Source organism: Mesitornis unicolor, unplaced genomic scaffold (assembly GCF_000695765.1).
Source record: "Mesitornis unicolor isolate BGI_N332 unplaced genomic scaffold, ASM69576v1 scaffold32233, whole genome shotgun sequence".
In the NCBI taxonomy this organism is placed as follows: Eukaryota; Metazoa; Chordata; class Aves; order Mesitornithiformes; family Mesitornithidae; genus Mesitornis; species Mesitornis unicolor.
The window spans coordinates 8,524-21,760 of NW_010175860.1; the positions used below are offsets into that span (position 1 = coordinate 8,524).

At 44.5% G+C, this 13,237-nt stretch overlaps 1 protein-coding gene across 1 annotated transcript; it reads right to left on the reverse strand.

The window, feature by feature from the left end:
* Positions 1-972: 972 nt before the first annotated feature.
* CLSPN (claspin) lies at positions 973-13,010 on the reverse strand (the record flags this gene model as incomplete). Its single annotated transcript, XM_010181566.1, has 23 exons — positions 973-1,086; positions 1,267-1,428; positions 1,641-1,723; positions 1,883-1,985; positions 2,474-2,601; positions 2,805-2,926; positions 3,018-3,182; positions 3,544-3,638; positions 3,942-4,023; positions 4,705-4,816; positions 5,044-5,270; positions 5,366-5,526; positions 5,991-6,196; positions 6,576-6,640; positions 6,948-7,126; positions 7,345-7,562; positions 8,210-8,401; positions 8,884-9,422; positions 10,104-10,212; positions 10,717-10,789; positions 11,018-11,107; positions 11,485-11,673; positions 12,547-13,010. Coding segments are annotated over 23 exons (3,878 nt in total), but the record flags the coding sequence as incomplete, so codon positions are not given.
* Between the last annotated feature and the right edge of the window lie 227 nt (positions 13,011-13,237).

Below are 13,237 nucleotides of genomic sequence, written 5' to 3' on the forward strand. Positions count from 1 at the left end.
GAGGCTGCAGCCAGAGCAGGAGACAACGAGTCCTGAATGACACTGAACCCCACAGAGCAGCACGACCTGGTCTCTACTTCACCACATGCACCATGGAACCAGAGATGTCAGAAACGCTCTATGTTGTCCCTCAAGTTACTAAACAGCAGGAAAAAATAAGTTTAAGCAGAGTTGTTGTGAATGATGGTTCGTAATCACCCAGTTTCCTCATTCCCTAACTGGTCAGAATTGGATTTCTTTCTGGATGGGTGCAGCTTGCATGGAAACAACAGAATTTAAGAGTTTACAAACCAGACAACTGCCCCCAAGCCAGCAAATAACCCCCCCCTACACCTCCCTGTCCTCTCCCACATCTGTCATCCGCATCCTTCCCTCTCCACACATACATTCAGCAGGCATATAAAGAATAAGAATATAAACAGCAATAAAAACTTGGAAAGAAATCTTTACCACACTGCCTCAGAAGACCGGGACCTTTTTTAAAGTACCCGTTTCAAGTATAAATTAGAGCTTCTTAAAATGTCAAGCGAACAAATGGTGGACAGGAGAGAAGAGGACATTGGAGGGAGCCATAGCTACCCTTGTACGTAGTTAACAGTGCTTTTCTCTTACCCAAACCTGCAGAAATGACCTCCTTTACCCGTGCTTTAAGCTAACAGGGGCATTTCTGTGTAGATCTGTCACATCAACAGCATTTTCAGACGAAACCAATACCATTGGAACACGTGGAGTTACAGTAGTGTTGTTTCCTTAATGCTGGGGACAGACCAAGTTACCAATTCACTGCAAACCAAGCCTGGGTTTTGTGCTCTCGTTTGCCATGGAGCACTGGGAAAAAGCAAAGGGGAATAAATAAACCAGGCCGTTGCCTGGACATCACTGGATCTCGTGAAGCAGAAGTATGTGTGAGTGCTGGTGAAACAAACCACGACTGGCAGAGGGGATTCAGCCTCTGGCCCCGAGCAGAACCACTCAGCTCTCCAGGTACTGGAAAATGCTTCGGCTTCGAGGGGTTTCCTCTGCGCTTTCTGCCCTGGGCCGTTTGGCCTGGGACGTGATCACGGCGGTGGGACCCCTCTTCTTCACCTACAGGGATAGGATACATGGGAATACAGCGAATCTCTGAGTTACGAGAGAATTCTCTGGTGTGAAAGCACACACTAGGAAACCCTGGAGAATATTTAAAACCGCATTGCTCTTTACTCGGCAGCGCTCAGTGTCCGTACGTGTAAGTAATCCACACAGCCCACTGCACACAAATCCTACCTGGAGTTTTGATTTCTCCTTTGCCTCTTCGTTCTTGTCTGGGGAAAGCGTATGGAAGACAAAATTCCTTGAGTTTCGAGGCGCGTTGGGGTTAAGATCCGACATGGCTGCGAGTTTCTCGAGGACGGCTTTAGGTCTGTTCAGGAGAGACCCATTTTTTATCTGGAGAATAAAGAAACGCTGCGTTAAACCACCCACACGAACAAGACAGCTCCTGTAGTAGGTTACTCTGAATAGAAATGACTACTAGAATGTTACAACCGTAAGGACCAGAAATGGGTTGAATGCAGGGTCAGCTGCTGGGTTTACAGCTGCGGTTTGGAAACACCATCACCAACCATCACAGCACCACCACCACCACCACCACCACCAACCTGGACGTCACCAGCGGGTCTGAAGGCCTCAAAGGGGTTCCTGGGCAGCAGGGTCGTGTCTGGAACCGCTACCGCGGGGTTTGCTGGCAGGGACAGAGAGGAAACGTCACTTTCTGAACTGCATTTGAAGTAACAACTTGATATCAAACAACTTAGAATCAACAGCAAGCACTGTCCACGGGTGACGCCTGCAAGTTAAGCTCTCCCTCATTTGACTGTCACTTCAATAAAAGCAAGGTTACCTTTCTTCTGCAGGGACTTGGCAGTTACTTTTTTAGCGAGTTTCATGAACTGGCTGTCCTCACCAATCTCCTCCTCCTCCTCCTGCTCTTTGGTTTTTTCCTTCTGTATCAGAGAGAAGATACTTTGTTAAACTGAAAAAGTTCATGGTAAGAACATTTCATTCAGGATTACTTAGATCGAGTCCTTTCGTTATGTAAATTAATGGACTTTATTCGCTTTCTACCATAGAAGTTTACTGCAATTTCTTGGATACATTATCATCCTCATGTTATTAATGGACCTGTGCTATCTCATGCAGCTGACAAAGCTGACCCAATACTGAAACTTCTGAAACATGAACTCGTGCTCCCAGTGTCAGACTTATCCCAGCTTTAAACTGCGTTATTTCAGAACACAGATGTTTAACCTCTCCCTTCTGAATTAGCTTCTGTCTGCACAATACTTGGAGAAAGGGCAGAATTCATGGTGAAAACCAAAGATACGTTTGTGAATGGTATTTTCTCCAGAGTTTAACTTGAGGAGTTAACAGTTTCACATCCAGCCATGGTACAAAGACTGAGCAAGGCGTCTTTCCTGAAGCTGACCCATACCTGCTCACGGAGCCACCGCTCTCGTTCAAATCGCTCTTTCCTCCAGTTCGCTTCCGTCTCATCAAACTGCTCATCCTCATCATCGTTATCCGAATCCTTCTGAAACAAGTCGACCTGCGAAGCATAATCTAGACAAAGGATAAAAGAATAGCCATCAATTTTAAGAAAGGCATAAAATATGCAGATTCTAGAGCCACCCTCCAACCCCAATTTATTTCTGAAAGACTTCATTTGCTTCTACTGAGCGCTATTCCACACACACACACACACACACACACACACAGACACACTCTCTCTTTTCAGTGTTTCCCACCACGGATCAGAAAAGCACCTATGTTTTTCCACCGGAACCTCCTGGTCCTGCCAGGGCCATCGCTGTGCAGGTCCCCATCCGCCAGGTACCGCTCCTGGTACAGGCGCAGCTGCCGCTTGTCATCGTCAAGCATCGCCTTCCTGTCCACACAGCAGAGGGAGAGGTCAATCTGGATTACATCTGAGTGCCGTGACTTCACACACAAACACATACAGCAATACCAGCACTGACATGTGAAATTTCTGTATCTGATTTTCCAGTTCCACTTCGTTGGGGAGTTCCTCATCAATAATCTCTTCCTCGTATTCGTTCAGGTCTTCGCTGTCGTATTCATCGTCGCTTCCCACGTCGCTCCCTGACAGCTCTGCCTCATCCTCCATGAAATCCTGCAGTTTTCTGTAGAAGAACACGAACAGAAATCAGTCCCATAGACCAATAATCATCACACAAATCTGCTGAAAGCAAGATTTATCTTTTGGCATAAAGTCAACACATATCCTAAGGAGAAATTACAATTCATCTTTAATTTTTTAAAGAATTTTTAAAATTACTGAGTAATTTTGGCCCAAAACACGCTGCATTGCTTTCAGCGAGGCATTTTTATTTCCATCTATAATGGAAATCCTCTATAGCCCACCACAACCTGAGCCAACGCTGTACAGACATCAGCTACTAATGCTGGGGAAGGAATGACTGAATTTCTCGTGCTGCTAATTTCCTATTCTGTCGGGCAATTACGACACAAAGATGCACTTACAGCTTCTTCTTCAAGCCCTGCCTGTGCCTCAGCAGTTCCTCTTCTTCATCGCTTGCTTCTGCTTCTTCAGGATCATCGTCTCCACTTTTTTCATCCTGTCAAAGAGAAAGTGCTCAGAAATCGAGGAATTTCTGAAAGCAGACTGCACTGTAATGAGTTTATTCTGTTCTTCAGTCAAACACAGAGCAAAACACCACAGACTCTTCAGAGATGCTTTATCCCGTACATTATTATATTGCGTGGACTTTTTAAGTGATCCAAAAGTTGCTCTTAGAAATGTTTCAGTAACTTGCTCTGGAGGTTACAATACTTTGCACTGATGGTTATATTAAAAAACCAAGTAGATAAATGCAGTTCTGAGAATGCTGCAGCAGCTGCTTTGCTCCGTCAGCTCGTACCTCTTCGCTGTCAAAGGCGTTGTCATCTGTTAAAAGCCGAAAATCACCAAATTCTTCTTGCTCCTCCTCATCTTCCTCTTCCCTAGGGGAAAAGTGAATGAGAAACCCACACGTTTCTGTTTCACCCCCAATGATGGCTTTGCAGGGGTTCAAGGCAAGACCTCAACCATCGTGAGCTGCTCTCAAGCGATTACCTGTGCGTGCCCAAAGAGCTGAGGTCGCTCACAGCGTTTAGCTTCAGCTGCCCACACCCCGTCAGCACTGACTTTTTAAGACTCCAGGTCTTCACTTGCAGAAACCATGGGGCGAGTTTTAAATCCCAAATTTGCTCCCCTCTCAAATTCCTCCTGGATCTCCTAACATTTGAGCCTCATTATGCTCTCATCACACAGCCACACACCTTTCCAGTTTCAGCAATGGGAAAATGCCAGCATCCGGCTCACATTTGGTTATGGTTCCTGTTGGCAACAGCCCGGAACAGAACCCAAACTCTTACATTTTAACAACCTTTTCTCAGTTTGTTGACCATTTTTCAACATTTCTTTCCCTTTCAGTGAAAGACAAAGAGTTTCCCTCCATGGTAGCTGAATAAACTGCTGATTGAGAAAGTGACTGCTGAGCAATTTGCAATATTCCTTCCCTTCATCTCCAAACCAGACCACACTTACTTACAGGAGTTCCAATTGACGTTGAACAAGAAAACACATTAAGGGGAAAACAATTACTTTAAAAATTTGTAAATCTTAGGAAGAGTAATGCTAACCTGTCCGTGGGAAAGGAGCCTGAGCAAAGTGCCAGAGCTTCTGCCATTGGATCCTCGATGTCGCTGTCTTTTTCTGCCTTGGAAGACACTGAAGACGCCCACGTTGGAGAGCCTGCTACAAAAAGTAGTAAGATGGCAACTTAGACAGCTACATTTCTATTCTTAAAATGTAGAGAGCATCTCAGAAAGGATGGCTCACATCCTTCCACAGAGGCAACACATTTTTAGAGCTCTCTGAAGTTCCACGTCCTGCATTAATGCCCAGAACTAAAGGGTACCGTAGCACAAAGCTTATAAATCAAGTAAGCAGCAAAGCTGAAAACAGAACTCGGGACGTACTCTGGGACACGAACTTTCCTGAGCACAGATTGAGCAGTTCTTCCATGTTCTGCTTTTTGTTGCTGCTGCTGTTTGACGCATGTTCGGCTCGGCCGCTGAACTGCCCAGAACACAGGTCCAGCAACTCGTCCATGTTGGCATCCATGGCATTCTCGTCCATGCTGGCCAGAGGCAGCTGATGCTTCGAGGACTGGTATTTGCTCCTGTGCTGCCCAACATTCAAGAACCTGAAAGAAAAGCTGTAGTTAGAAAAGCCTTGCTTATCCGTACGTCTTATATCTGACCAAGGGCTCAAAACGCCACCCTTTACACCCCTACCTACCCATCTGCATCAAGCAGCTGGCTCTGAGTGTCGTCTTCCAGAGAAAACTGAAATTGTGACTCCCCAGTGCTGGGAAATAAACTCTTGGGCTCAGGAGAGGCGTTGTACAGGTCCTGGGAATCCTCTATGGGGAGGGAGGGCTCAGACGTCTTTCCCGAGCTCTGGTCAAAGGGATGTAACAATACACAGGTTATTGGTTCTGCAATCCTGGAAGCCAAAAGCAAGAATGGGATGAAACACTGAAGCTATTTTAAAGGATTAACACCGTGCAGGAGTCAAGCGTGTCCACACCGCTCTGATAAATCACCAGAGTTCACTGCTATCAGATGTTGTGCAGCCCATGTAAGTAGACTTAAAAAAATATGTACTATGTGCACATTTTAGATACCAAAAGCAGGTTATAGCATATTTTCTTTGGTGTTTTTGAATGTAAGTTTTCATAATGTCATTTTTATCCATTCCAACGTGGTGACATTTTACACTCCGAAATCTTTCTCATATTAAAGTATTTCTCTAGATGCCTTCTTCTGCCATCATTTTTCTGCCGGATCTGACAGCCAGGATAAAACACATTTATTCTCTGCCCATTGTGTTACTGCAGGACTGGAATGGGACAGAGCTTTACCTTGGAAGCAGAGCTGAGAAAGCTGGTTTTGAAAAAGCCTGGGGAAGGCGACCTGAACCCCCCGGCTGCGGACAAGAAGTTGCCCCCGCGCGACATCTGCTTGTTGCAGGGCTGATAGGAGGGGATCATGGAGCCGATCAGCTCGAAGCTGCTGTTGTGGCTGTTCTCTTTGGCCAGCGTTGGGAGAGAAAACGAATCATCATCGTCTGGGAAAAGAAAATAAAATACACACAGTGCTTAACTTCTCTTTTTGTGATCCAGTAAAACCCCAAGGTAGTGTTTGCAACACTGACACCTTGCTAAAAACCCATTATTTTGTGCTCATCTTGGATTTCTTTCTTCACAGAGGATGTGCATTGCACTTTTTCACTGACTTTCATCTTACTGATTTCTCATTGTTTCTGTATTTTTTCCAGTATCACTTTGAACTTTATTTTTCTCTACTTTATTCAAACCCTCTCACTTGTTTTATAATCACGTTGTACAACTATACAGGTGATAAAGTAACACCATTGAATACCAACCCCAAACCTTCTACACGTGCCACGTGAGAACCGTGCCAGCTATAAAAGAGTTGCACTGTACCTAACTTGGTAGGGCCTTTGTCTGCTGCTTCTTCCATTTCAGGTTTCTCATCAGGAAGAGAATATCTGCAATGCATTAAATAAAAAGTGTATTTGTCAATATATACAAGATGAATCGCTATTGTCTGTCAAAGCTACTTGCAAAAAACCAAGGTAAGACAAAAACACATCTAGTGCACTTTGAGCAAGAAATGGATTCTTCCACTAAGCAACAGCCTAAGTTTTTTAAAAGAAAATATACATGAATGCACATGTAACTACTGAAACGAGACAGGAAAGTTACTTATAAGTAATGCTTTAAATCAACACATCTACGTGTCCTGATTGGTTTTAAAACTGCTCAGGCACCGTTTTTAAAGCTTGGGTTGTTTACCCCATTTTGGAGGAGCTGTCCTTAAAAAGCATCAACGTCGACTCTGTTGAAGGTGGTTTGGGAACAGAATCACAGTGCACGGATTTCTCCAGCTTTTCTCCATCAATCGATTCTTTGTCCATTTCTTTATCGCCATCTTCAAGGTGTTTCTCCTCTGTATCTTCGTTATCTTCCTCTGCCTCCCCAAGCAGAAATTCCACGTTCTAGAAAACACCCCCAGACACAGCAGAGACACGGTGATCATTGCTTGGATCTGCCACCTTCACTGCAAGCTTTCCAAGAAAGTGTTTTAAAACATGCAGAGGATGAAGCTGAGAGACTTGTACAAATCTGATTTAATTGGGGAGACACAGAATTAAGAAGCTGACCAGGTTAGGTAAAAATGTTGCATACAGACCTCATCACTGCCTTCTTCTTCTTCTTCCTCTTCTCCTTCTTCTTCTCCTTCCTCCTCCTCTTCCTCAGACTCATCTGTCATCTCTTCCTCCTCCTCCTCCTCCTCCAGCACCTCCTCGTTATCCAGCTTGAACAACGCTTGCCGCTTCTGGCGCTCCTCGGTCCTGCGCAGCTTCATGGCCTCCTGGAGCTTCGCCTTCAGCATCTGCAGCTTTTCACCTGGGCAGAAATGAGTAAACAAACACATTAGGTGTGCTGCAGCGAATCCTTGACGTCGCTGCCTTCAAGCATCTGATCTAACATAACTACACATAAAGTGGGAATTAAAAATTTCCTTGGGATTAAACACTTTTATTAATTGCTCTGCCAGCTCTAAGAGCCAGAGCAGTTGGTTTCAATGAGCTCAATTTAGAGACCACACAGTCTCATGAATTATCAAGATTCCTCATTCTCCTCCAAATGAGAACAGGCTCTGCCTCTGCGCTGAGCCTTTTGGGAACAAGAGCATCCAGTCGCCATGGGCAGATGTGCTACACACATGAAATAATGAAGAGCAGATAAAAATAACACATGCCCGTAGAACCAGCCAAATGATCCATTTCTTTTAATGGATGCTATGGGGGAGTCATGTTCCAGGTGTATTTTTGTTTGCAGATATATACAATTCTATTAGAAACTGCAGGACAGAAGTCAGGAAGCATGAGAGATATAATCAATGGTAACAGCTCACATGAAGAGTTGCATTCAGAGATGTAAAACAGATGGAAACCAACAGTGTGGATATACATTTATACAAATTTGGGTGCAGATGCACAAGACAAAGTGTTTTCCAACACAACCATCATCACTCCTCCTCCTAAACCGACCTGGCTTGGTGTGCACCGCTTCCTCCAGGCTCTCAGCAGCCAGCACCACTGGTACCACGTCCGCTCGCAGCTCCTCCTTCCCTTCAGAGGTCGTCTCCTTACGAATAATGCTCATGCTTATGCTCCGTTCAGCTTTGGGTTTGGACGCTTTGAGAGTGTGCTTCAAGAAACGTGCTTTCAGGGCTTCCAGTTCTTTAAGGACACATTAATTTCATTTAAAAATGCAAACTAAATTCATTTTCATATCATTTCGTAGCATTTAAAAGTATTGAGTGTTAAAATCTCGAGAGTCGGTCTTTACTTTTTCAAGGAAGTCAGTTAAAAACCCTAAACCTACAGCGGCAATCGCCCCGAAACACAGGCCAGCTCTGTTCCAGATATTACTGCATGCTCGTTTTGAATCAATTTGGAAAAAGTGCTCCCATGTGCTTTAAGTACCAACACAATTCACTCCAGCAAAATGGAGATAAATCATTCATCATTAAATAGTTATCACGGAGAGCTCCTTCAAGCTTTCAAACACTCAGCCCTAAGAACCTCCTTTCTAAGCACCAGCCCCAGTGGACATCAACGTTAACCAAAGAACCCACACTAGTGAGGCTTTTCCTGTTACAGTCAGGTTAACACTGCTTCCTTGGACAGCTATGCCAGGGTGACAACAGTAAAAGCAATACCTTTATTGGAATCAGATTCATCGAGGTTTATGAAGGATTCGTTGCTGGAGCAGATCCGTGGTGTGATGGACAAGTCCACTCCCAGCTCACGCAGTTTATCCAGCTTGGACTTCTTCGCTTTTTCAGGCTGTGCCCCCAGCCCAGGCCCTTGTTGGTTGCTTTTTTCACCATCTAAGCCTGGTGCTGTCTCATCTCTTTGCTCAAGGGCATCTCCTCCACTTGCTGGAGGAGCTTCCTTCTCCTTTTGTTCACTACAAGCAGTGCTTAGGGGGTCCGCACGCTGCTGTTTCGCATTAGTCTCCGTTGTATCAGTCTGAGCTGTGTGAGCATCACCACTGGGCTCTTCAGCACAGTTTTCTGTCACGTTCTTCCCCACATCAGCAGGTTTGTTCGCAGCAGCACCAACCTCTCTGCCAAGGCTCGTTGCTGCTTCGTTAACTGCTGATCCATCGCCCTCAGTGCGCCCGTCTTTGCAACCCGTGCTCGAGCTCTTCGTGTCTGCAGAGTCTTCTTCTAGGGACAGCTGGTATTTGGTGGACCTAACGAGGGCAGAAAGAAATACATCACCCATGGCTGTTGTGGAAGGGGAAAAGAGGTTGAGAATGAACTCAGAGAGAAATAATTTTCTAATTATTGCCATTAATTTGTAGGAAGAGGTAAGGGATAAGGAGACAGAAGTCTGGAAAACCTCATTTGAGGAGATAAGGAAGCTGAAGTGTAGAGCAGTGTCCAGTCTGTACCAGTTACATGACCACGGTATAAAATTCCCAAGAGGTTTTGTGACAGCAGTGGCTTAAGTATTTCACTACACATTACTCAGAAGCATAAATAGTCCAAGTAAAATGTTGTGGTCCAGTCTAAATCACATTAAAGTAACTTTGCATGAGCATTTTCCTTCATCTGGGGTTACTATTAGGCCCCAATTACTTCAATGGTACAACTGTGTTAAGAGCACAGCATTGCCTTACGTTAACTGTGACACACTCCTTATTTTGAGGTGTTCATGGAATTAAAGGAGTCTAAGAAAGTTTTCTAACTAAAATCTTCCAGTCAAAGCAACAGCAAAAATTAAGCCAGAAACAGGACGTGACAGCAGACAGAGCAGTTGTGTGTTGTACGACGCCTGCAGCATGCACGAGTCTGGTCATCCTCAAAAGCAAAGCTGGAATATCCTCAGAATTCATTAAAAAAATATACACGAGGAAGGTTGAAGTCCTTACTTGAGCAAGGCCATGGCGTTTCCTTGGCACAGCGGTCGAGGTCTCCGCTTGTAGAAGTCGTGAATGGTTTTGGTCTCGGGGACGTGGTACGGGAGAGACACAGACGACTCTGCCCGAAAAAGCGGGAAAGGAAAATTTAAACATCATCCCAGAAACAGAAAGAGGCTTGACACAAGCATTTCGCAGCAAAAGACACCCGACTCTGCACAATCAGCACAGTTGAACTTGGATACAGCAGACGCTGCTGTTGGGGAAGGAGCTCCAACAGCACCAGCCTTGAAGACCAAATCTGCAGCGTGTCCATGGATTCACCACGAAATGAACTGTGATGTTAGCACCAGAACAGCAGGACCTGCTTCAGTTTTATTACTTGCCTGTGAAACTCTAAATATTCCACTAACTTCACACATGTTTACAGCCTCAAGCATTTACAGCATGAGTTGTTTCTCATTAGTTACAAAGATACCTTCTAACAAGTCCTTGAATAAAGATGGTCTTGCACCTTGCAGACCCAAATTCATGCTAGGTCAAAGAAGGCTCTGGCCTTTTGGGTAAATTCTTTCAATTTCTTAATAGTTTATACCCCTCTACATACAAAGAATTCAAGTTTTACCTCTAATAAGTCGCTGGGTCTCACTATGTAGCTGTTTAATGGCTTCTTTACTTAACCTGGCTGCTTTCCGCTCCTTAAGGAAAGAAAAGAATTGGCTTCTGGTCAGAAAACAAAATATGGGACCCTAGCTACACTTTTTAAATAGCTTATTCTTCCCTTTTAAACAAACATTAAGTCAAAATACAGCAGCCAGCTAAAAAATAAATATTTAAAATAGCAAATCAACACAAACACCGGACAGCGTGCACGTAAAAAGTGTTTGAGACAATAATGGGGAGCTGTAAAGAGATGAATATTTTACCTTCCTTTTTGGTTCTCTTAATCCAGGCTCGTCATTCTCATCATCAAACACGTGTCTGTAGCCTTCCCCCTCAGAAAAGCGCTCTTTGTTCTACAGAGCAGAAAAGGAGATTCATGTGTTTGTCTCGATACACGGGCACCACCAAGGGCAAACAAGTACTAAAATAATTGTACAGAGTCATCACTGGCCATCAAACCCAGCCAAACCAGCAAGTGCTCTCGGACACCAACACCACACAACACTTCTGGTAGATTTCCACAGCTTCTGCTGTATCTTTGTGCTGTCCAGGACAAGATCCCTCCACCTTCAAGAGCAAAAAGCAGAGCACCCTTCTCTCCTCTCACAGCAGCAGAAGTGCTCCATTGTCCAGAAGAGCTTTAATACACGCTCAGTTTACAATAATAACCTATATAAAACCAATAAATAACCCCTATAACCAATAATCTCGTATCAATATCAAACATTACCTTATATTTCTTTACTTTGTTTTTCACTGCCGCTCGTATTGATTCGATCGACTCCCCATCCTCTGGGGTGTCATCGTTTTCCTCTTCTAAGCCATTATCAAAGAGCTCTTTGTCATCCAGAAGACATCCACTGTCATTAAAGGGATACCTCGTGCCACCATCAACCTGTTTGCCATAAGAATAAAGGATCTGTGCAATTCATTTCAGTCCCCTTCAGTTCTTTGACATCAATTTAAGATTACTGTGGAAAGGTCTTAAGGAAAGAAGTTAGATAAAGTACACGTCATCTTAAATCCAGCACGCTGTGTGTCCTGTAAGCTGTCATATTCACTATGAGGTAACTCACGGAGCAGTGCTCCCTACAGCTATGATAAGCAGGAAAGTTCAACAATTACTGAAGACTAAAATGGCCCAGAGAGAATAAATTATCACTTGAAATATGATTTTATAAGTAGCAACAATATCCAGCCTCCCAAGCAGCCACTTCTTTAGACCTGAATCCCAATCTGAGAACAGCCCAAAGCTTCCTCCAGGAATGGACACAAACTGGAACACAGGAGGTTCCACTTCAATTGGAGAAGAAACTTCTTCTCAGTGAGGGTGACAGAGCCCTGGCCCAGGCTGCCCAGACAGGTTGTGGAGTCTCCTTCTCTGCAGACATTCAAAACCCGCCTGGACGCCTTCCTGTGCAACCTCATCCGGGTGTTCCTGCTCCGGCAGGGGGATTGGACTGGATGAGCTTTGGAGGTCCCTTCCAATCCCTGACGGTTTGGGATTCTGTGAACTTGCACAGCAACGCAGAGAAAAGCTCAAACACAACCAGAGCCGTTTGTGCACACAACAAACCCAGAGAGTTTCTGCCTGGCTCAACACGCGCTGACGTTCAATCATCAAGGCTGAGGGTCTCTACTTTCTCTGCAGATGAAGCTGGGGACTTATCCAGCGCCTGCAGTAGGAACGTGGGCACCGGCAATGCTGAAGCACTGAAACATCACATCCAAACGCAGAAATAAACATAACTTAGTTGAGAAAACATCTGAGATTCCCTACCAAAACACATACCTCTGCTGGAGGCTTCTTTTCCTTCTTCAGTCTTTTAAGCAACTCAATTCTTCTCTCCTTCTCCTTCCTTCTTCTGGATTTTCCTACAGCTCTTTTTGCTGTCTCTTCTTCAGAATCACCATTATGCTCTTTATGTTTCCTGAACTTCTTCCCCGATTTTAGGGGTCTCTCCTCTTCCAACTCATTCTCAGACAAGCCAGCCTTTCTCTTTGTTTCAAGGTTTTCAATCTGCAGTCGGTCCCCAGTGTCGCTGTCGTCGCTGTCTAACAGACCCAGGCGAATCCGATGGGATTTCTTATTTCTCTGGGCAGTAATGTTCTCTTTTTCCTCTTCATTTTCCTTGTCTCCACCCAGAGCATCGTTCTGCACAAAGGAGCCATCATCCTCTCCATCTTCACTCTCACTGTCCTGAAGCACCTTCTTGCCTTTTGCCTTTTTACGTACAAAAATCTCTTCCTCTGAATCTGTCAAAACATATTAAAGAAATTATGTGCACTACGGAGAGGAAAATTCCACAAGTTAATAGAATCAATCAGTTAAATATGTTACATATCTGTTGAATTTCACAGATGTCAACATCTGCAGCAAATCAGCTTGAAGTCAAGTTCTCAAAACCCAGCTCTTCCTGTAGTGCAGTACATCATTAACACAACTTGATATTATAGGTTTTTCACCTTTAAAAAAAGGGCAA